The sequence below is a fragment of the Pteronotus mesoamericanus genome, unplaced genomic scaffold, assembly GCF_021234165.1.
Source record: "Pteronotus mesoamericanus isolate MK-2021 breed Mesoamerican mustached bat unplaced genomic scaffold, CSHL_Meso_final contig_50, whole genome shotgun sequence".
Lineage (NCBI taxonomy): Eukaryota > Metazoa > Chordata > Mammalia > Chiroptera > Mormoopidae > Pteronotus > Pteronotus mesoamericanus.
This window is the reverse complement of record NW_026555186.1, coordinates 32,410,113-32,434,868: the sequence shown is the minus strand read 5'-3', so window position 1 is coordinate 32,434,868 and position 24,756 is coordinate 32,410,113. Positions and strand designations below refer to the sequence as shown.

Genomic DNA, 24,756 nt, shown 5'->3' with positions numbered 1-24,756 from the left:
GTTATTTTAGTATTAGTAAATGATTTATAAAACCATTCCCTTGGCAGGGAGGTCTGGGGTCTTCAGAGAAGGAAAGAATTGGACTGAGAAATGTACCTTCAACAAGTGTGAGGAAAGAGCTGATCATTTCTGATTCTTAGGGAATTGAGATAAAACACTAAGGGCTTATGAAAGACCAAATAAAAAGAAGACTACTACTTTCCACTAGCAGAACGGGCAAAGAAGAAAGAGAAATCTCTCTTTAGAAAAGAAGAATTAGGAAAAGCTGAAGTTTAAAGTCCATGAATAATTCTTGATATAATGGGAAATAATAATCCTTTAAAATTGAGTGATATTTATAATGAAATAAATTATGATTACAAATTTTGTGTTTATTTCTCTAAAAGACCATTTGGAGGAAATGGACACTTGAGTTGTATTTCTGTTTTTTCCCTTTCATTTAGTCATCAAATATTTATTGATTTTCTGGCTTTGTGTATACTTGTATTCACTCTGGTTTATCCCAGTCATTCCAGGCAGACAACTGAAACATGTAAAAATAAGAATTTATTTCTGTAAATGTAATTTCCGTATGTCGCAGTGCTACATGTACTACTCAATTCACCACATCATAAAGAATCTTACTCTGTGAGTTTTGTCTAATTTGGAAAACTTTTTAAATAGCATAACTTTGATTTTCAGTCATTCATAGCACTACATGTTCTATCAAATAGAGATGATGTCATATGACTTTTGAGGGAAGGCACCAGATTGAAATATTGTTTTCTTTGGGTTTTCATTGATACTTGCCATTTGGTGACAAGAACATTCTATTTGTTCCAGATTAGTGGACTGATAGTAAAAAACAATTTTCCCAGAAAATTGTTTCTTCTATTAATTACAAGACTGAACCTTGAAAAATCCTAAGCAGCAGGGTGATCTTTATCTGCTTTATTCACTGATATGTCCAACCACTAAAATAGTGCCTTTGTAGGTATTTAATAAATATTTGTTGAGTGAACTAATCTCTAGGATACATTTTAATCAATAAGTGCAACTTTTTAAATTCTCCCTATTAACCTTTGATCTGAACAAAGCATAATTGTTTGTTGGAGTATTTTTTTTTCTTTAACTGGAGTTTCCCTTTTCCTCTGGAAAGCATGGAAATAGGTGTCTGCAGCTCCTCAGTAAAGGCGGTTTGTGCCTTAGGAGCATATGCTTATCACACCATCCCCCAGGCTACCCCCCCACTTCAAATACTGGTAGATATTTACAAATATATTAATATTTATAGCCAAGGGTAATGCTGGAAATAATCAACACAGAATCATGGGCTTTTATTTTGTTGATTTTTCTAAGGAACTTTAGAGATCATCTAGTCCAACTCCCTCATTTTAAGCTGAGAAGACTCAAGCCCTGAAAGTTCATTTTCTTAGGGACCCATCTGCTAATTAATTAGTGGTACAAAAGCTAGAATCCAGGTCTTTCACTTCCAGTCAAATGTTTCTTTGTACACGCAGTATAAATAACTTTTTCAAGGGGAAGGCTTTTCCAATTAAAATATTGATTCACCTCCTGACACCTTTATGCAAATTGTTTTGATGCCCAAATTATTAAAAAAATTGTGTCCCAAATATGAAGAACATGTTCTTCCAAGGTTATTAGTGCAGAGAGTACTCACATGTCTGCCAATAGATGTACTTCATATTATTAGCAGGTAATCTCTTAGATTCACATTTTACCATAAATAATTTAAATTTGTTTCAATATCTAACATTATATTTGAAAGCAAGCTTACTTCTGAATAGCGAAGTACAAGTGTTTGTATAGAATATTCTCAGTTGCTAGCATGCAAACTCTTTTTGGGTTCTGCTGCTGTGTCTATAACTCAACGAGTAGGCAGTTGAGAACCTAGATGATTAACCAGATAATTTACTGTATGAATCAATCTGGATATTAAAAGCTTATAACAACATTATTTTAATATTTAAAATGCTTTACCTATAGCAGTCATTACATTTTAGGTAAAAGTAGTAGATTTTTAAATCTAAATTAACTGGTTTTTGTCATTTTTTGCTTTCATTATATACAATAGACAGGAATTAATAAGTGGTTTTCCTTCTTTTTTCTCTGCCAAAAAAAAAAAATAAACCATAAATTTGAATGCCTTGGGGGAAAGCACACAGAAGGAATAACAAAAGAGACGGTGTGTGTCTCTCTCGCAGTCTCCCTCTGCCAGGACGTGCAGGGTCCCAGCTACGACCCGCGCTGCTTCCTCCCCTCGGCAGTCCCGTGATGACGTCTCCCAGTCAGAGAGGAGAATGCCGCAACCCCATTAAAGTGCATTTATTCACAGTGCCATACACACAGAAGAATTTCTCTTTTCAAATAGTTCCTTAAATTAACACCATAGCATCATTTTATGTTCAGAAGAACATGAAAACCTCAAATGCTCTGTTTCAAATAAGCCATTTGAAATAAATTTTCTCGATGTTTAACTCAGCATTTGGTATTTAGTAATATTTTTTAACAATTTCTACATCATATTCCATTTCAAAGTGAATTTATTATAGACAACAATTATTAGTAAGCCATTTTTATTTCTTCATGTTTGAAAAACTAAATAGAAATTATACTTTGGATTCATGAGTATGTCATATAACTTCTCTTTGTGAAAGAAAGGCAACCATTCTAGGATTTCAATAACACTACATTTAATTATTGAATTTTTTTAATGAGTCCAGAAGTTGAAAAAACAGTTTCGTAAATGAAATTGGTATTAGGAAAATAGCAGAGGGAGTATGAATATTGGAATACATTCCTAAATAGTTGGCATTATACTTAACTAATCCGGTTTAGGGTAGAGTTTCAGAAATGATAAAAAAGAAACATCTTTGATCAGATATGTGTAAACTAGGCATTTTTTAAATGTTAAACTTGGAAAATGTACTTACATTTTATCAGATGATGTTATCACCTGAATAATCCACCTTTTCTGTTCATTTAAAATGATACCCTAGAAATACATTAATATGTGAGACCACAATAAGCAAAAAGCCAAATTCCTCACCTAATTCTAATGTTCCTCTTATTGGTTGTCAAGACCCTCCAGAAGATATTATACAAAAATAATTGGGCACACAACACAATGTACACATCATGTATCTTAGAAATGTGCACTTGAAACCTATATGATCTTACTAACCAATGTCACCCAAATGAATTTTTAAAAAGTAAAAAATAAAAATTCTCTATAGCATAAATATTTTCGGATTTTATATTTCAGATGCTGCTTTTAAAATAGCCCTGGGAAATATATGTAGCCAAGAACTACAGGCCTAATTTCTAAATATGTTTTTAGAAAATATATTATAAATGTGGAATTATATTATGTAAAATACTACAACTCTATCTTGCCCAAGCCTTTGTTAAATTGATTCTTATTTATCTAAATTCATTCTTAATATTTTACTTTGTAATAGTCAATACTTTAGCGTTAATAATTTGCTTCTATTCAATGTAAGGAATAATCTTACATTTAAGTACACTATGTAGTTTGATAAAATTAAATAGTATTTTTCTACTGTTTATAGAAAATAAAAAAGGAATTTTTAATAATTTGAGGAATAACTTAAAAACTTTTGGTGCCCTAATATGGCTGATCAAACATATTCTCCTTCCACTCAACATTGAATAATCATTAAAATGATACTTTAATGATGTTTTCAGACAGTTCTTGGACTGACAGTCAACATATCTTAGCAGCTTCTGATTCATCTAACAAAATGAATTGAATAGAATTTTAATATGAGACCACTTTTTGTTAAAAATACACACTTCATAATCTGTTAGTCTCAAAATATACAAAGCAATTTCTACTTGAAAGTTTATAATCAATTTTGAATCATAACTAACCCTTAAGTAAAGCCAGAGCTCTTTTAACCACAGTGACTCTTGGAAAAGAAATATCTTTACCATTTTAAACAGAGCTACAAAAGAAAAGGTGAAGAAATTTGGAAACTCTAAAATTTTACATGAACTTGATAACCAAACTGGATAATTCAATCAAAAGTATATATCTGGAACCCAATTTGTATAATGATGCAGCCAGTAAGCCTCTTCCTGAAGTCTTTACTGAGATTCAATTGCCTACATTACTTAATTCTTTTTGCCAGTTAGATATCATTATCTTAGTAATAATTCACATTTTAAAAATTTTAGTTACTTTAGTCATTTTTGGTATTTTTACAATTTTCTTAAAAAATTTTGCAGATAATCTACAAAAAATAAAATACAGTGGTAATTTTTCTTAAAAGCATGTATTCTACTGAAAACAATTGCATATGGAAGTAAATTGATTTATGATTTGTATAGTTCTAAAAATTTTTAGGCCATTTATTTTCAGATCTGTATTTTACATTGTGCTTTTTTTTTTTTGGTTTGGTTTTGTTTATTTGTTTGTTTTATTTTAATAGCCTTTTATGTCACCTCGGTACCCTGGCGGTCCAAGGCCCCCATTGAGGATACCTAACCAGGTAAGATTTATGTACTACTTAAGTTTTTTGTTTGTTTGTTTGTTTGTTTATTTTAAGAATCAATGAAGATCTGGAAAATGTCACAAATACTTTTTACCTATAAAAAGATTAAATTATCCTTTCTCTATCCCATTTAATGCTACTTGTATTAATACATAATCTACTTCAAGGGTTGGCCTATTACAGTCCATAGGTTGGATGACTGTTTTAGTAAATAAAGTTTTATTGGAACACAGCTATACTTAATTGTGAATATATAATTCATTTATGTATTTTCTATGGCTTCTTTCACATTGCAAACGAAGATGGGGTGATCATGATAAAGACTACATATGTCCTGCAACCCTAAAATATTTACTATATGGATTTTTACAAAGAAAATTTTGCTGAACCTCAGAGTCTACCATTTACTTTGAACCTAACTTTTAAATATGGACAGTTTTCTTAAATGCTGATTATACTCTGATTTAAAGGATGGCGATAAAATTTTCCATGAACATACTTTGGTTTATTTTCTAAATATATTTTCAATATCATGGCTATAACATTTATATTGATTTTGTCAAATTATATTGACATACCAGACATAAAATTAACTGCTTCTAGAAGGGTTAGAGCTATTAATAAATAATTAACAATAGGTCTATTAGACTTTTTATTTACAAGAGCTCTGTGATTTTATAAACATTTGTCCTCAAATAGCTTATCAACATCATAAATATTTATTTGCTAAAGCAAATAAAACACAATTTTTACTTGGAAGGCGTTTATAGTTTAAATTAAAGATACAGATAACACAAAAAGAAATTAAATGCTTAACTGTATGGAATAGTTATATTAAGATAATTGTTTTGTCACTTCCTCTATTTCTGTTATTTGTATACATCAGCATTTTCCCAGATTCAAAGTAAATCCACAATAATTTCTTTTTCATTCTTATTCTCTATTTCCACTCTTTTCCAGGCCAAAAATAAAAGAAAGTTGCATTTCCTAAAACATTTTAGAGCACAGTCTGTTTCCTCTCTCTCAACTCTTCCTGAAGTTATGCAGTGTCCTTGAAATGTCCCAGTTTGCTCGTGTTGTCTGTCTGTAGTGCACAGTAAGGAATGCCAGCACCCACACTCACCCCCAGGGGACAACTTTAAGCAGGAAGCAGTTCTGGACGTCCCCTCATTAGTAGCTGGAGGAGTTTTCTCCTTCAGACTGAATCTGCATTCAGAGCATAGGGCCCTGGGAACACGGCATGAAATAGGAAAGGGACGTACACAGATGCCAAGTGTTCGAACATATGGGAATTTTATTTTCTCTGTGGGTGAACCTCTATATATTGACAATCGGATCTACTTATATAAGTGCCTGAGTCTTTTAAATATCTTTTCAAAGAAAAAAGTTGCATATTTTAGAAAGCATTTATGGTGTTTCAGACATCCCATTCATAACTTTTTATATTACATATACCTAAGAGGTTCCTGAAAATCTGAATTAAAGAAATGTGAAGTTCTTGCGCAAGGGTATTGTTAGAGTTTTTTGACCTTATATATTCCATATTAATGATGAAAATCTGACAGAATTATTGGAGTCACATCCATTTGATGTTGAAATGCCTGTTACGTATAAGACACTGTCAGACACTCCGTACCTATAAAGACTGACCAAATGGAACACTTTTAGGGAGTGGAGGGAGTTGGTGGAGGATGTGGACTTGTAAATCTAGATTTCTTTTTAAAGAGCAAGTTTATACTACATTTGGATTTATAAAAAAGGCAATTAAAAAGTAGGTGATAAAGAGTTATAATGCAGGCTCTTTTTCCTCAAGAATTTTAAACAGTCTTTACCTAAAGATACTCTAAGACACCTGTACTCTCCTGTAAGTGGCTCCTTATTGCCCACCCATCCCCAACAGATACATAAACTTCATTAGTTCAATCATCTAACTTTCAAATTATAATAATTTACATTTATAACATTTTAAGTATAATTGTCTAAGCAAATTAAGCCCGTAAACATACAGTTTTAGAAAATGTTTAACATTTAGGAGCATGACCCTTTAAAGCAACAAAATGGTTCTTCAGTTTCATTATGTAGTCATTAAAGTAGAATTGGCAAAACTGTTTTTTGTGATTAACTCAAATGATGAATACAAAAACACAAATATATTAAATATATTTTATTTGGTCTTTATTTATAGTAGTCATAAGTGAATTAAATTTGGTTTTATCATTGGATTATATCTAAGAAAATAAAAAGTGAAATATCATCTTCAACTGTGTTGACTCATTTTGAATATGTAAATAAGACATTCCTTTAATAAACAGATCCTTCAGAATTTATAATTACTGATGATTAGACTATAGCATTTAATATAAGTTGTGCTGAGATGGTTTTTATTGATTCCTGACTAAATTAACAATGGTTTATGTTTATAATGTTTGTATATTCATAGGACTGGGTGTTTGGGGTATGGTATAATATCACTATGCCATTTATGGAGTAATAGTCTCTAAAATGATGAAAGAAAAGTTAAACTATAAAAATATGCAACTTAGCAAAGAAGAAATATATATGAGAAAACGTATGAAACACAGGCATTAAGTCCAAAAAAACCCACTTTTAACAATTCTAGTGTAAACAATTTTACACTAGAATTGGTTCAACTGTCAGAAGGGACTATTGGTGTTGAAGTATCCATAACCCAGGGTAAAGCAGGTCTTTATCATTCTCACAGATAAAATGTCTAATTGGAAAAACTCATAATATTCATTCACCACTGTAATGAGGAAAACCACAGCAGCCAGAAATACAAACTGTTAATGAGTGAAACCAAGAATAAACTACTGATTTATTGATCCTGTAGAATTTTGAGAATTTATACTCTATTTCTGACCATTCCTGAAACTCTGTCAACAGACATGTGAATTGAAATAACACATAGTTAATGCTGTTGACCACTTTATATTCTTTTTTTGTTATTCAGTTACAGTTGTTCCCATTTTTCCCTCCATTACTCTCCCAGCCCTGCCTCCCCTCTCCCTTCTGCTCTCAATTCTCCCCTCTTGCTGTCCTTGTCCCCGGGTCCTTTACATGTGTGTCTTGCCCCTTCCCCTCCTGTCCCCTGATCTCCCCGTCCCCTGCCCCTTTGGTCACTGTCAGTCTCTTCTTTATTTCCATGTCTCTAGGGGTTTTTCGCTTACTGGTTGGTTTTGTTGATTAGGTTCCACTTATGAGTCAGCTCATATGGTACAACAATTCGATAGAACCTATGCACCCCAATGTTCATAGCAGTGCTATTTACAATAGCCAAGTGCTAGAAACAGCCTAAGTGCCCATCAGTAAAGGAGTGGATCAAAACACTGTGGGACATTTACACAGTGGAGTACTATGCAGCAGAAAGAAAGAAGGAATCACTTTATATGCTAAAACTGATTTCAGTATTCTAAAAGCACATTACATCAAACTATTTTACTGAAACTCTCACAAAGATATTTGTTCAATAATAGATAAGTGGTTAAATAAGTTATGGTATATCTAAATGGTGAAATAGTATGTAGATATTAAAAGGCATGCTATAGAATTAAATTTATAGATATGCTAAAATGCTAATTCAAATGTGAAAAAGAAGGCACAAGTTGTATATAGTACATCACCTTTGCTATATCACTGTATGTACTCAGCAAATTTCCCTCACTGACCTATCCCCTCCATATACACACATTTGTCAAAAAGGGTATAAAGATCATATCCTTTATTTCTAGGTGGTAGGATTATGAGTGATTTTTTTATTTTCTATATTTTAAAATTTTCATTGAGCTGGTAATAATTTGTGATTCGAAAAAAATATTAGTTCTGGTTATTCAATATATGAGCATTCTTTATTAATATTGAATGTATAGTTTTTACATTATAAAAAGAAAAACATAATGGATGCTGAGGATAGGCCCATCTTAAAAAGACTTCATCACTTTTCAGATAGAGAACAAATCAGCATTTGAGCAGAAAAAAAAAGTTGTCGGCACATTCACTTGTATACTGAAGTAAATTTACTGTATCCCCATATAACCAAGGTGTTTTAAACAAACTACATACTTACTCTTTTTCATATATTCTCTTATAAAGGATGAATGATACCTAGCATGTCCTTTACCAATAATTTCTGATTATGGAAAGTTTTTTCATGTAGAATTTGACTTTTATTTAGTGATATCAGTATGAAAATGTAGGAGAGGAACTTCAGCTGCATAATGAGAAATATGTTCTACATTGAGTAAATAGTAGGAGTCTAATAGCTAAAATTATAAGGATAACTATAACAAATGTCTAACTTTAAAAATTAAATATGTTGCATGTGTTTAATGTAAATTAGTGGTTAATGATGAAAACATAAAGTAGCTTCCTTTGCCAGTCAAAATATTCCTATCAATTGGTATCTCCTTATTTATTTGTTTCTTAGTAATAATTACACTATTAATGTATTTAAATCACTATGTGAAATCTAATGAAACAATTAAAATGTATTATTTCTTTATAAATTTGAATTTTGTGTATACCCTGAGATATCTGTATTTCCAATTATTTTCTATCATTGTAGAACAAAGGAAATTAACAAATTCAGTGTCTAACAAAAAAAAATTCATTCTCCTTCCCAAACTAAGAAAAGTTTACATAGTGAATGCTGTGCAGTCTTACTCAATTTAATCTATAGTTACACAGAGCTGGTGAAGGTACAGTGTTTATTACCTTCACCAAAACATATCTAATTATTTTAAATCCATTTTGTCACAGATATGCCCTGTTTGGAAATAAGCCAATACAAAAAAAAATGCATTGCCATATATTTGATTGAACATTTCATAGAGCTGTACAAAATTTCCTTTAGAAATATTCAATCATTCAACAAATATCTCTTGAGGTTTACTATTTGCCAGACACAATTCTAGATGCGGAGCTGCATCAACAAACAAACTAATCTAACATTCTAATGCAGCACTGCCCAGCACAACTTTCTAGGATCGTAGAAATATTCTCTATCAGCACTCTCATATGCAGTAGCTTTAGTATTGTACTTTGAACACCTAAAATGTGGTTACAGAGATTGAGGAACAAAAATTTTAACTTCATTAATTTAAATTGCCACATGTGCCAAAGTGCTACAAGTATTAGTGCAGTTACAGTGGTTGAGCTATGGAAAAAAGAAAAATAAGTAAATATATATCAAATGGTGAGTTGTGTTTTAGAGACAAATTTCTTCTTACACTGAATGTAAAATTTCTGTATTTTAATATATTTTCTATTTTTACTGCTTTTTATAGAAAAAAAGGACAGTGATGTTGTCAAAAGGACCTTCATTATGTGAAGTATCTTAGGCCCAAATTCCAGCGGTGCCCAGCAGTAGTGTTTGACTTTGAGCAAGTCACTTACCCTTTCTGGGTCTTGGTATTTTTACCATTAAAATGAGAGTGGACTCGGGTATTTCTAAAATCCCTTCTAGTTCGAAGTTCTCTTTATTACATTATTCTACTTCATTTCACATTGAGGAGATCCATTAAAATTTTGGGTATATCAGAATTGTTAACTGAATTTTATCATAAAAATATTGAAAAATTAATAAATTTTTTCTTCATTGGTGAGCATTTAGTCTCTATGAGTAGACTGTGTAGTGGTATTCAAGGAAATACTCTGGTGTATATTCACCAGAATCTTAAGTTCCTAGAGGGACTTAGCATTGGTTTCACACCCTTTTAAATGAAATAATTTTATGAAGCAAGAAATTCCTTCATTTAATTATTTCTTTTTTATTAAAATTTTGTATTTCATCCATTTTAAATTCTAGAATTTAAAACTTGTCTTTTAGAACTTTTGGAGTATTTTGATCTGATCTGAAGCCTTGGCTTTGCAACTTACCAATGTATGACTATGGACAAATTAACAAATTACTTATGTGTTAAACCTCAGTTTCTTATGATCAAAAAGAATTAATAATAGCCTCATAGTACTGTTGTAAGCACTGAGTGACATAATAAATATAAAGAACCTAGCACAATTCATCACACAAATATACTTTCACAAGTGTATATTGTTAATATTATGCTTATTTATATTAAACACCCTCATCGTGAATGTTAATTTCTCTGTCAGAAGGATCTTTTATAGCAGGAAGAATGTATGCCAAATTTTTTTATTAAACAAGCCTGGAGCACATTTAGCCTGTTAAAAATATGAAAATAATGATAAGATGTGATATATAAATTTGTTTTTCCCCTGATATTAAAGGTTTAAAGAATGCAGTGATTATGACCTTGTAGATGCCCTTTTTGGTCATCCCAGAATTTATAAAAAGTTTTAAAAGTTAGAGGTTTGACTTATTCTAAAAGACAAAGTCTGGGGCCTAAAGAGTTAAATTTCTATCAATCTTGATATTGATCAAGATTTCTGTAGGATTATGATATATTTTTAAATGATGACTAGAAACAGAAACAGACTTTTCAATTGTTCTGATATTCAGTAAGCAACAAAAAGTAAAATTTTGAAGAAAGTGGTTTCCAATGATAACTCATGTTATCTCCAGTGAGACCTAGAAATTCAGAATCTACGTCCAGAGTGTAAAACTCTAGTCACTTGGAGACTTTAAAAAGCAAGAACTTCAAACTCACAGTTGAAGATAATATTGATTAGTCATATATTTTCAGTCTTCCTCCTCATTCACTTATTTTTGTCTAAGAATGTCTTTTTATATTTATTGGGGTGGCATTATCTGCCTATTGCATTGTGTGTTTACCACCCAAAGTCAACCCTTCTTCCACCATGATATATTTGGCCTCCTTTACCTTTTACTTCCCCTCCCCAACCCCCTTCCCTCTGGTAACCACCATACTGTTGTCTGTGTCTATGAGTTTTGGGGTTTTTTTTTTGTTTTTCTTATTTGATCATTTGTTGCTTTCAGTTTTACATATTACATGTAAGTAAAATCATATGGCTCTTGACTTTTTCTGTCTAACTTGTTTTGAGTCTTTATCACTTTTTTTTATTTTAATTGTTCCTTTATTATTTGTTGAAACTAAAACTGTTTTAGTATATTTCTTGCCTATTTCTTTTTTAAAAAATTTATTTATTTTTTCAACTACATTTGTCTCTGCCTTCCCCCAACCACTTTCCCTTGCCCCCTCTCTCTTCCCATCCTCCCTCAGCTCTTCCCCTTTGGTTTTGTCCATGAGTCCTTGCTATATGTTCCTTGACTTTCCCCCTTCCCTTCCTTTTCCCCCACCCTCCTCCCCCCTTCTCTCTTGTCTCTGTTGATTTCTTTTCCTTTCAGTATTGCTGGTCTTATTTTCCTTGCATCTTTGTATTGTTTGTTAGGTTCCACTTATAGGTGAGATCATATGGTATTTGTCTTTTGCCCCCCTGGCTTATTTCGCTTAGCATAATGCTCTCTAGTTCCATCCATGCTGTCGCAAAGTTTAGTAGTTCTTTTTTTCTTTCTGCTGCGTAGTATTCCATTGTGTAAGTGTACCATAGTTTTTTGATCCAGTCATCTACTGCTGGGCATTTAGGTTGCTTCTAACACTTGGGTATTGTAAATTGTGCTGCTATGAACATTGGGGTGCATAGGTTCTTTTGAATAAGGAAATTGTTGGACGACTTCAAAAAAGATATAGACAACAACACACTGATAGCAGGGGATTTCAACACCCCCTTGAAAATGGACAGATCTTCCAAACAAAACATCAATAAAGATATTGTGGAGCTGAATGACGCACTGAATCAAATAGACTTAACTGACATATATAGAACCTTACATCCCAAAGAAGAAAAATACACATTTTTTTTCAAATGCTCATGGGAGTTTTTCAAAGATAGACCACATGATAGGACACAAAGCAAGCCTCAACAAGTTCAGGAAAATTGAAATAATACCAAACTTTTTCTTGGACCACAAGGGCTTGAAACTGGAAATCACCCTCAAAGAGAAACTTTAAAAACTTGCAAACTCATGGAAACTGAACAGTAGACTATTAAACAATGAATGGGTCAATAAAGAGATAAGAGAAGAAATCAAAAAAATTCTGGAAACAAATGAAAATGAACGTACAACAGTCCAAAACCTGTGGGACACAGCAAAGGCAGTCCTGAGAGGGAAGTTCAGAGCAATACAGACCTACCTAAAAAAAGAGTCTTTATAACTTTTGACAGAGTTGACCACTTCTTCATTCTTGAAACTCTCTTCATGCTTTCTGAAATGTTGATCTTAGTTCCTCTCTTAATTTCATACCTATTCATTTTCAGTTTCCTTTCCTACCTCTTTTAGGTATTTCTAAATAATTGTATGTTTGATCTTTTTTTCTTCTCACTCTTTGAAGTCTATTCCATTCTTATGAGTTTATCACTGGTGGTTCCTAAAATTGCCCAATCTAAACCCTATTCCTTCTCTACCTTCAATAAATATTGATTATTCTGAGCCAAGAGACACAGATAGGCTCCACACTCAGAGCTTATAGTCTATTGGAGGTACAGGGAAGAAAACAAGCCATGATCATATTTAAGCTCCGTGAAAGTGAGGTATAAGATCCTACAAAAGCATCTAAAAAGCCTTTCCTTCTCTGCATGCTAAAACATTCAGGGATGCAGGGAGGAGTCACAGAGGGAGCAGAAAGAACAAATGGTCATTGTTGGTTGGGAAATAGGATATATTGAACAAATAATTACCTTCATTAAGCAAATAAGTAAAAAATATTGAAGATAATTAAAGCTGGTTTCTCACTGTTGGAGAAAATAGAAGGAAGCATAGGAAGAAACCTGAAAATAATTCTATGGTTTTGGATTGGGGTTGGAAGTGTTGAATCAGTGTTGGAGAATATAAATTTTGGTTTGTTTATGTACCATACAGAGAGAGAGAGGGAGGAAGGATATAAATCATAGATGTAGATATATGTGTATATACACATACACATATAGATTTTTGAGCTCAGAATCTACTGAGAGGGTCTAAAAACAATGCACCCAACTAATGCACACTCTTGAGAACCCAAATCTTGATGTCTATACACTGTTATTCACTAGAAGGAATCAGAGCAAAATGGAGAAAAGATCAATTCCAGAGCTAGTCCAGAAAAAGTATAAAATGAACCTGGAACATCTTTTGCCAGTTAAGAAATGCTCAAAGTATGATGAACCTTTATGAATATTAAAGTGAATGATGATAATAGATTACAACCCACTGAATATGCTAAGAATCCATATGTCTTAAATAAAAGAAAGAAAAGAAAGAAAGAAAGAAAAGAAAGAAAGAAAGAAAGAAAAGGAAGGAAGAAAGAAAAGAAAGAAAGAAAGAAAAGGAAGGAAGAAAGAAAAGAAAGAAAGAGAAAGAAAGAAAGAAAGAAAGAAAGAAAGAAAGAAAGAAAGAAAGAAAGAAAGAAAGAAAGAAAGAAAGAAAAAGAAAGAAAGAAAGAAAAAGAAAGGGGAAGGGAAGGGAAAGGAAAGAAAGAAAGCTCCTCCTTAAGCTTGGGATACCAATTTATAAGCCTAGATAGACTCCATCTGGCAGCTATTGCAGTGCTTAGGAATTGTCAGTGAACGCTAAGGGTGGTGGGTTAGTAAATGATTGATGAGGAGTGCAATACTGACAATCTTGGAACAGCACTAAAAATAATCATTTACAAAGGGAAAACATAATGATTTTATGGTACAGAAACCTGTCAGACACCAACACAATCAGATGATAAAAATCAAGATCACCAGTAGTGGAATGAGTCAGTATCATGTGCCTTCTAATATAATCACTGAGGAAAGCATGGCACCTTTTCTGTGATATTTCTGATAAGAAAATTTTACCTTAATCTAGGCATGAAGAGGCTTCAGGTCATCCTGTAGAATTCAGTGTCCATTCTCTTTAGAACTGTTGAGAACATGATAGGCAAAGGCTAAGGAATTATTACTGCCTGGAAGAACATGAAGAAACATGATAATGAAATACAAAATGTATTTGTTGAGGTCTTGGTCCCAGAAAGAAAAAAGAAACATTGTTGAAACAAATTGCAAAATTTAAATGAGGTCTGTGGCTTGGATGATAATATTGTATCACTGTTGATTCCCTGTCTTGAGAAGTTGTGTTCTGGTTATGTAGGAGAATATCCTTGTTCAGAGAGCTAGATTGTGCAATACTTAGGGGCGATGGAGGCATGATGTCTGCAACTTGCTCTCAAGTGATTCTGAAAAAGAGTTAGGATAAAAGTATATGTACAGAGAGAGAGAGGGACAAAGGGTGATGGAGCAAATGTGGTGAAATGTTCACAGACGGGCAGTCTGTGTCAGGGTATACAGGCATTCTTTGTGCTGTTTGTATAATTCTTCTGTAAGTTTGAACATTTAAAAAAATTATACATGTTTTAAAGCAAATAGGAGGAAAACTTACCCCAAACCAGGTACATAGGAAAGAATTTTATTAGAGAGTATCAGCAATAGGAACTTAAATCTCTGTGAGCTCCTTGAAAGGAGAGATAGTTTAGTTTATAGTTTTTATTTTGTTTTGTTTTTAATGATTGGCAATTAGATATTATTGTTGATTGAATGCTTTAGTTGAAAAAACTGAAAGAAATTTTGTATGGCTAGAAATTAGAATGTCATGTGGCAATGGCGAGAAATTAAGTTGGAAAGGTAAGTAGGAACTCAATATATGTTAAGTGTGCTTGTAAGCAAAAGAAAAAAATCAAATAATTATATAAAATGGCTTGAGAAATGGCAACTCTCTACTCTTCTCAAGTGGTTGTTAAGTATATAGTTCTGATCTAGATACATAAATTCTTTAAAATTAAATTTCTTTTGAAACACTTGAAATTTGTAACTAATTGGACAAGATTTATCCTGCTTTAAGTTAAATTAATGAATCTTTATAAATTTTTGCCAACTGCCAAGATTATGTATATATGTGTATACATATATAATTCATAAAATCAATGGATTGTAAGAACTGCTCAGACAACTATAGGAACTTGCAGTTAAGTATGTATTCAGTATCGCGCCCCAAATAAATAAACAGTTTGTTAATCTCCATCTTTTTCCATTCCAGTTATTTTTGATACAGACAACTTGTTTGAACTTAATTGGAGTATTATTTTTCTGAATAGTTTCTTATGGAAAATGTGACTACAAAAAAAAATTCATTGGCCCCTTGGCATTTTGGTAATGCTGCTCTTGCAATCCCAAATGAGTAAAATAATCTGTAGAAACAGAGCTCATATTTAAGAAGCAAAATTACTTCTCTCAGTACCTTTAGTAAATTAACTTGGAACAAAGACATTATACTCATTAAAAAGATGCAGGACAATTTTTTGCCTAGATATTTGTTCCCCCAAAGTACTCATTTTGTCTGCCACAAAATTGGACAAATGTAATAACTTTAGAACTAAGAACTTATACTAGGTATATACACCTATAAAAATTATAAATGAAAGTGAAATATAACCAAATCTATAAAGCACTCAAATGCATTCTGTAACTATAGGAATTTTAAAAGAGAATTGTTAAAGCACTTATTTTATAAATATTTACAATATTTTTTTGTTTTGTTTGACTAAATATACTAGGCACTTGGAGGTGTCCCAGGAAGTCAGCCTTTACTTCCCAGTGGAATGGACCCAACTCGACAACAAGGTGACTACTTTAAAGTACAAGTGAAATAAATGTGCACAATCTGAAAGGAAATCCTTTATTTTTAAATAAAATTTGTATTTGAATAAAATCTTCCATAATTATACCAAAATCGTTTTTGCAGATAACATGGCCAAGCAATTTATGTTTTAGCTAGCATTTAACTATGCATGATGGTGATAACATAGTGGCACTGATAACATAAACAGAAGAATTAAACAGCAAGCAGAGAGAAGACTACCAGCCTCAGGGTTAGCGCCCGCGCTCCTTGCACAGCTAATACCTTTACGCTTCCATTTTAGGGCATCCCAATATGGGTGGGCCAATGCAGAGAATGACTCCTCCCAGAGGGATGGTGCCCTTAGGACCACAGGTAAATAATCAGGGCACAAAGCAGATGCTGAGGTTTTGCCTTTATTTTATATGAACAAACTGTGTTATTTCCGGGCTTTGTTATATGCATTAAAATCTTGCTATAGTATGTTGTTAGGCTCTTGAGAATGTCATCTATGACATGTCCAAATTGATGCAACTACAAATGTTATTTACAGGTGTTGTCACAGGTGCATTCCGTACATTTGAGAAAATACATTCTAGTTATTATAAAGATAACTATTACCCTTTTGTTAGTTATAGTGAAGAAATAAAAATTTATAGACAATTATTATAAAAAGATAACAATCATGTCAATTAAATAAATTAAATAAAATACAATTGATTAAAAATATTAAATAGAATAAGCAGTATAAATTATTTTTCTATAAGTTTTTTAGAGAATGTCATTGACAATTTATTTTATACTACCATATTTCTTTATATAATATGAAAGTAATGGAGAATCGTTTAGAAATAACCATTAAAAATTGGTCTTGCTGCACAAGCATATGCTCTCAGTATACATTAGATGTTAGCTTACTTCTTTGCCGAAACTTCCCTGAAATATACACTGAGGTCAAATCTATCCTAGCTGTTCATGATATTTTTTAAGTATGCTCTTCCAGGATATCATTTATGTTAGGTAAAACAGCATTTTTATCTCCATTGGGAAAACAGCATGGGGTGGAAATTATTTTATGATGTTATATTTTAACAAAACTAATCCAAAATCCAGAATTTAACATTTCTACCTCATGAGTCAGAGGATAGCATGTCATAACACTGGTTAAAAGAATGAATTAATTATTTTATTTTTTTTCTTTTCTAAGAACAGATTTATAAGTGAGTTTTAGGAGCTTGTCCCATGTATCTGCTTTTTAAAAATTATATTAATATTTTAGTGTATGCCCAAAGAAGTCAGGGAATTAGAATCAAACACCTAGATAATGTAACTTAGACCTAGGAGTTTGTAAACAACATACAATAATGTATATATTAACTAATAATGTATATATTAGTTTATATGCACTTCATGGTTCATATAGTGCATGTAAAGTGCATATAAACTAATTTTTCAGAAATACCGTATTACCCACTGAATAAATATATGTAACACCCTCAAGTCAGAAAAAAATTTCTCTTTCATTTAGGGTCAGTCTTTTCATATGTGTTTTCTTATTATCTTATAAAACCCTGATTTAGATACTTAAATTACCTTTCCCTGTTTTTACTCATATTAGGGTTATTAATTTATGTGACCAACCATCATTAGGCTGTTAATAGCAATTGATCTATAGAATATTTCATGGATTAAATATACAGAAGTCTTTAACAAACTAAATATTTAATGAACAAAGCCAACTAATTTGGCTACACAGACTTGAAGACTTTTATTCCAAAAGATTTTCATAGTAGGCATATTTTAAAGATACATCAAAACTCAATGCCTATAATTGAATTAGTTTTCATTTAGTTCACTTATTTTTCAAGTAGCTGCCCATTAAGCTTTTGTCATTCCTAGACCAACATTTTTATTACTTTAAAAACTAGAGTCTGATTATGTAAAAGTCAGTTTTGCAGTGTTTGAAAAATATACCAATGCTTACCTAAGTAAATAAATAAAAAGCATATTGGTCTATGTTTTGTTTTATAAATAGCTATTTTTTTTTGCATTCTAAGTAAAAAACACAAAGTAAGATAACATTTCTTGTGACTAATCTTTTATTGATGAGTTTTAATAACTAAGCTTATCATGTAAGTGTGAATTCTTTCTTTACATATTGAAACCCAAAGAGAATAGTTATTTCCCTTTGGACTGTTATCCTTGCTATCTATTTCTACATAATTTGAGGGAAATAAAGTGTTTTTGTATGAATTTACCTCAGAAATCAGAAATACCTACACTCATTTAGCAAAATCACAGAATATAAGGTATAAAAGGCTAAATAAAAGTATTTATACATATCATGTACTTAAATGAAAATCAGAATCATGTGAATGATACAGTAGGCAAAATCATTTGGAATGGGGAAATTTTTGTGAGATGTTTACTTTATAACACCTGGTATATAAAACATAGGCATTATAAACTGTGATATTTGTAGTAAAGGTTAGCTATGTTTCTTGAAAGAACATAGGAAAACGACTTTAACAACAGACATTTAATCAGACAGATACCACCTCAGAGCAGAATGCACCTGCTTTTTGGTAATTGAATTAAAGAGACAGTCTCTGAAATGTTGTCTCTAGTTTTATGCACAAACAAAATACACACTTTATTCTTATCACAGATATTGTTTCCATTATTTTTTTAGTTTGAGATCAATGTGATGAAGAGGAATAGTTGTTATGTGTTCGAACAATTTAATTACTAGGACAAGGAAATATGTATTGTCTAGTGACTCTTAGATAATGCCAATTTAGGCAAAGCGCACCCCTAGAAGATAGTAAACATATGATTAATGCTTATTGCATGGATGAAGAAATAAAAGTTTGCTACAAATCCTGGCATATTTTCCCCATCTATTAATCTATTTTTGTTATAAATACAATGCTAATACATGATTTTTGAAATTGACATCACTATCTTTTCAAAATAGAAAAACAAAATTATCTATTTAATCAAGAAAAATGTCCTCCTAATATCAAATTTGAAGTCCTTTTTCTTCTTGCTTTTGTGCTAAGATACACTTAGCTTGCCTGTGTTCTCATGCTCACCAGGTACCACATGATTAACAGAAAAATTCACCAGGACCACTAAGCCATTTCTAGTTCCTCTAGGAAGCTTAGGGATAAATGAGTTATGTACAAATGAAAACATACCATAATTTCCAAATCAGATACTTGAGGTGGAGAAATGCTGGGATGGGAATATGGGATGGGCTCTCGTATAGAGAGAGAGTAAACTGATTTCTGTATTTTCAAATACAAGATGGGAGGTAGAATTCAGTTCAGGATACGGAAGAAATTTCTAGAAATTAAACTGCCCAATCATGGAAAAACTCCTTAGGAACTTTCCAAGCAGAATCTGAAGAGCCATTTTGTCAGGAACATTGCATTGGGAGTGAGATTAAACCAGATGGAATTGTATAGCTGCCATCAGGTTTAAAATTCAGTGATTCTAAATTAGCTCTTTCTATCTGCCTTTGTTGATACCACTTGGAAAGCCAGTTGTTATTCTTTCTTATATTCCTCTTTTCTTTTGGCTTCAGATTATCCTCAAAATGTAAATATTTTTTAATCTATCAAATTATATATTGGATAATTTCTTACTCATTTTCTATGATACTTGATACCTGGGTATACAAAGAGGAGTAAAACAGACTGTGTCTTCAAGGTACTCGTTGTTTAGCAGGAGGTTCAGAAACGTAAAGAAAACTATTATGCTGCAGAAAATAAATCTAGAAAAGAAATATGCCTGCTCTGTCAGGAAGTCATTGCATAAACAGGCAAATTAATTCTGTTAGGACCGAGAGTTCAAGGGAATCTGATGAGAAGAGAACCCATTTAAAGTTGGTCCCTTATTAATGGAGACAAGAAGGAGTTAACAGCTATAATTTTTGAGTACCAGGTATAATGCTTTTAATATACCAAGCACTATTATAGGTGTTTTAAATGATTTCATTTCATCCTCCAATATATTTATAGGGGAAAAGGTGCTATCACCTTACAGATAAATTAAGATCGAGCGGCTCACTGGTAGAATCACTGGTCCAGGATCGTATTGTATAGGAAGAGGATCAGAGGAAATGGGGCAGTGGCAGCAGAGATTCGAACTAAAGTCTTCGTATGCCCAGAGCTATAAGGAAAACTAATGTTTCCCTTGATAATATAAAACACAGATCTTCTAAGACCAGAACTGAGGGGATACTTTTCTCATGAAGGATTTCTCTTACACTTTACCACTCAGATTTTTTTCCCCAATGACTTTCTTCTCAGGGACTCCTTGCTGCCTCCACCATTCTTGATCCGGTGGTTACGGACATAACTATGCCTTTCATCAATGAGTCAAAGTGTGGACAGAAACCATTCTACTGTCCCACAGCACACAGAGTCAGGATGTTTAAATAAGACTTCCTGAAAGTAAAAGAAATAGACAATGACAATAGCATGTAACTACGTAATAATTTATAAACTGGGGCTCACTCTCCAGAGTTAACAGACTTTTCACTCATTGAATATCTCATCATCTTAGCACCTACTACAAGATGGCCACAGCACATCAGTTAACATGCGTGTAAATTTGTATTGCTTGTTTTTGAACCACAAGATGAATTTGATAGGTTATAGGATGTAGTTGGAATAAGGGGAAGAAGGTAAGAATTATAGGAAATGAGGGCAGGAAATATAGGCTGGACTGATTTGGGAATAACCTCATAGAGCCATGCTGAGAAAGAAGTCTAGCCTTTATTTAATAGGCACTGTGGGTCTTCATGGCTTTTAAGTGACTTAAAGAAGACTCAGCTTTAGAAGCATAGTTCTGGATGAGTATGGAGAATAGATTGGGACAGGAAGAGGCTGTGTTAGACCAATTAAGACAGTGAAGCAGTCTCAGTAAATGACAAACATTAGTGATAAGAAGGAGAGCACTATTTCAAGAGCTGTTTCACAGGTAGAATCAAGGCTTTGTGGTAAATCACTGGATATAGGAATTGAAAGAAAAGGAAGAGACAGCAAAGCTCCTGGAGGTTCTTAGCCTGGACTGTTCTGTGGCGGTCACACCACGGAACGAAGGAAGTCAATATAAAGAACAGCCATGAGAAGATAGTTTTGTTTATTTTTAGTTATGTTCAGCATGAAGTGGTAACAATTCATGTGAAGTTCAACATATGAGTTTTCTAGAGGCTTAAGAGATCTATCATGACAAAATATAAATGATTTGGGATTCCACCGTAAATAGTTATTGAACTAATGGTAGCACATGAAATTGCCCATGAATGTGCATTTATTGAAATAAAAAGAATTATTATTCTTAGAATAGTCAAAGAATGCTGTTGCTATAACACTGGGGAAAGCACCCTTTAAAGAGTTACCAGAGTAAAAGGAGCCAGCAAAGGAAATGGAGATAGAAAAGTTTGAATCAACAGTTGTGAGGGAAAGCCAAGCATGAAAGTGGTTGATAGTGACAAAAACGTATCAACATGATAATGTTAATTTTAATCTTTTGGCTCTTATGGAAACTGAAGTAAGCTAATATGATATGCATGTTAAAACATTAAAATATTTTTTGTCTTTTGAATGCACATACTAGATATTGACAGAAACCTATTAAATCATATAATTTATGCATACATATTCTGAGTTTACCTTAGTTTTCATATATTTTCGTACATTTCTATTAGTGAATTTCTGTGTTCAATGAATTATCTGGTGAACAGAAGTTTGCATTCAACTTTCTTATATTGAGTTCACCTGGGGTTTTTTTTCAGACTATATAATTGTTCTGGGTCTGACAATTTCAAACATGTTGACTAAGTTTTTGCTTTAAAAACAGTTTTGAATTTGTGAAATGTTTTATTTTTAAAAGTTCACTGTTGTACAGCTATTAGGAAATTAATAAAGATGTATTATGTATCTTAATTATTTAACATGCTACAATGATCTTACATATTCACATAGTTTATAAAAGCACAAACCAAAGTAATTGCTAAAATAGATGCAAAAGTACAAGAGTGGACCCCACAGAGAATGAATTGCACAGGCCTTGTCCAATCAGGAGTTACGTAGGGAAATCATTAACCTGCTCTCCTTTCTTTCCCCCCTCCTCTTTGGTTTTGTTTTTTTGTTTTGTGGTAGTCTGACCCTTGGTTATCATTACAGAACTATGGAGGTGCAATGAGACCCCCACTGAATGCTTTAGGTGGCCCTGGAATGCCTGGAATGAACATGTAAGCAAAAATGCTGTATTATCCTGTTTAGTAAAGTGCTTTAATTTACGTCTTCGAAAGTCACACTAAATTTGTAAAACGATTTCAGCCTCTCAATTTCTGGATAGTGTACAAATGGACTAAGCATGACCTGTAGTGTTTGCTTCATTTCCAGAACATATTCTCTATGTTTTTCTTTCTTCCCTTGCAACCTTTATTTTTTTTCCATTTTCAGGTGCCATAAATGCCAACTTTTAATGTGTTTCTTTTTTTATATTTTATTCAATTATCATAAAAATGAGGTATTTTAAGTATGAAGAATGCTGATACCAGCACCACGACTTAACTGTACAAAAGTGAACAATTGAATATTGGTAACTTCACTTTAATAGCTACCTAGTGATTCCTAAGAGTGGCATTTTTTTTAGCTCATATATGTGTCTTTACTTTTGCTCTGTTGGGCTCACTCTCAACACAGGAAAAATTCTCTCTGGTAGTATCATCTATATTAAAGAACTCTCATGGTATAGGGTGAATTTCCTCTTGAAAATTCAAGGTGCACTTAGATAAGGAGTAAATGAAGTTATTTGTTTGTTTGTTTGTTTGTTTGTTTTTTCTGGGAAGGCCTTTCAAGCCCAAAGAGAGTAGATTGTTTCTGTTGGCCAATATAGTGCAGCTTAAGGAATTTTTATTTATTTTTTATTATGTAACTTGCCCTCGAGGTTCCAAACCAGGTGCTTGTTAGTGGCTTTTATTAATTCACTAGGGGATTAAAGAAAGCTTACCAAAAATGATGAAAATGTTCTATATAGGACTGTGGGTAGTCTCTTCTAATCTATTTCCCATCCATCCATGTTTTGGTCACTTACATGTCAAATTAAACAACTCTGCCATCATTTAATGGCATTGAAGTTATACTGTGAGATAAGCTCTTATGATGTACACAGGGATTTTCATGAAAAGCAATTTTGCCTAAAATAGAAAATAGGTTAATAGGTAGGTATCAGCCAGACTGAAAACTAACAGAACAAGGGGAAAAAAAGTAGGTCAAATTTTCCTGTAACATCTTTTTACTTTCAAAGTAAAAATGGATAGACATGAAGTCTAACTTTTCTTAAATTCCTCAAAGGCTTAGCCTTTATTAATGGTTGCTACAAAAAGGAGTAAGTGATATTTTGTGCTAATATCAAAGCTGAAGGTCTTACTTAGTAGGATTTAGATATATACATAAAATTTACCTACCTGAGATTCTGACTTTAAAATGCAACAGCCTTTAAAAAATACAATTTTGAATACTATGCATATATGTAAGAAGTATACATTTTGAACATCACACTTAACCCAGAATTATAATTAAATATTAAGAATGTATTTAATAGCATCTTATATATTACTCTTCTTATAATTAAACAAACACACATACAATCATGAGACTCAAATAGCTGTTTAAATTGTCTAGTTCCTTTATTACACATAGTTAAATAGATATACATGGGTACATTTAATTCCCCAGACTATGGAGAATAAAAATAGGGCTGAAAATTTTAATACAATTATTTTTGCTTATTTAAATTTGGGCTTCTCATTGAAATATCCAAGATAGTTTTAAATATTTTTATTATATAATATTTTACTACCTGTAAAATTTCTGATGTTTAAAGAATGTTTAACTTTTATTGACTCAGATTTCTATTATTTGTTACTATTGACTTTTATTTAGGGTCTTAAATACTATTTTCAGTTTTCTATAAATTAGGATTTCTTCAAGGACAATGAAAATGTAGATATGTCCATATTTACAGTTGTAAATATGAGGTCTGTCCAGAAAGTATCCAGCCACATGCTATGAAAAACAGACATTTACTGAAGAAGATACAAGAAATAGTGTCCATAGGACAATGACACCTCTGTCCCCTTCAAAGTATGCACACTGGGACCTCACACAGTTCTCCCATTTGCCATCAGCTGCCCCATCATATTTTACTGAATCTCATCGATGGCCTGAAATCTCTTCCCTTTCAAAAGCGATTTTAGTTTTGGGAAAACACAGAAGTCACAGGGCACCAAACTTGAGCTGTAGGGGGCTGAGTCACCTGGGTGATTTGATGTTTTGCCAAAAAACTCTGTATGGGACATGCTGTATAAGCAGGCATATTGTTGTGATGAAGCTGCCAATCACCAGTTGCCCATAGATGTGGCTTTCTAAATCATCTGACTATTTTCTGTGGAGCAATGTTCAAGCTTAATGCAAACTTAGATGCAGATCCATTGTTCTATTCAGTCATTTTGAAAGCGATAGCCACACAGTACACATGCTCACTCAATGATGTCTACGGCCCCCACTGACTAGTACAGTGAAGTTG

General features: G+C 32.4%; 1 protein-coding gene across 5 annotated transcripts in view; it reads left to right on the top strand.

Annotated features, from left to right (window-relative positions):
* The window catches only part of SSBP2 (single stranded DNA binding protein 2), a 236,039-nt gene that overhangs the window by 168,833 nt on the left and 42,450 nt on the right, over positions 1-24,756 (top strand). For 3 of the 5 annotated variants that reach the window (XM_054578553.1, XM_054578554.1, XM_054578551.1), the window contains 4 exons: positions 4,455-4,514; positions 16,088-16,154; positions 16,454-16,524; positions 22,323-22,414. In XM_054578553.1, coding sequence (XP_054434528.1) covers positions 4,455-4,514; positions 16,088-16,154; positions 16,454-16,524; positions 22,323-22,414 — 290 coding nt within the window. The remainder of the gene's footprint in view (positions 1-4,454; positions 4,515-16,087; positions 16,155-16,453; positions 16,525-22,322; positions 22,415-24,756) is intronic. The other 2 variants (XM_054578555.1, XM_054578552.1) reach the window with 1 other exon arrangement.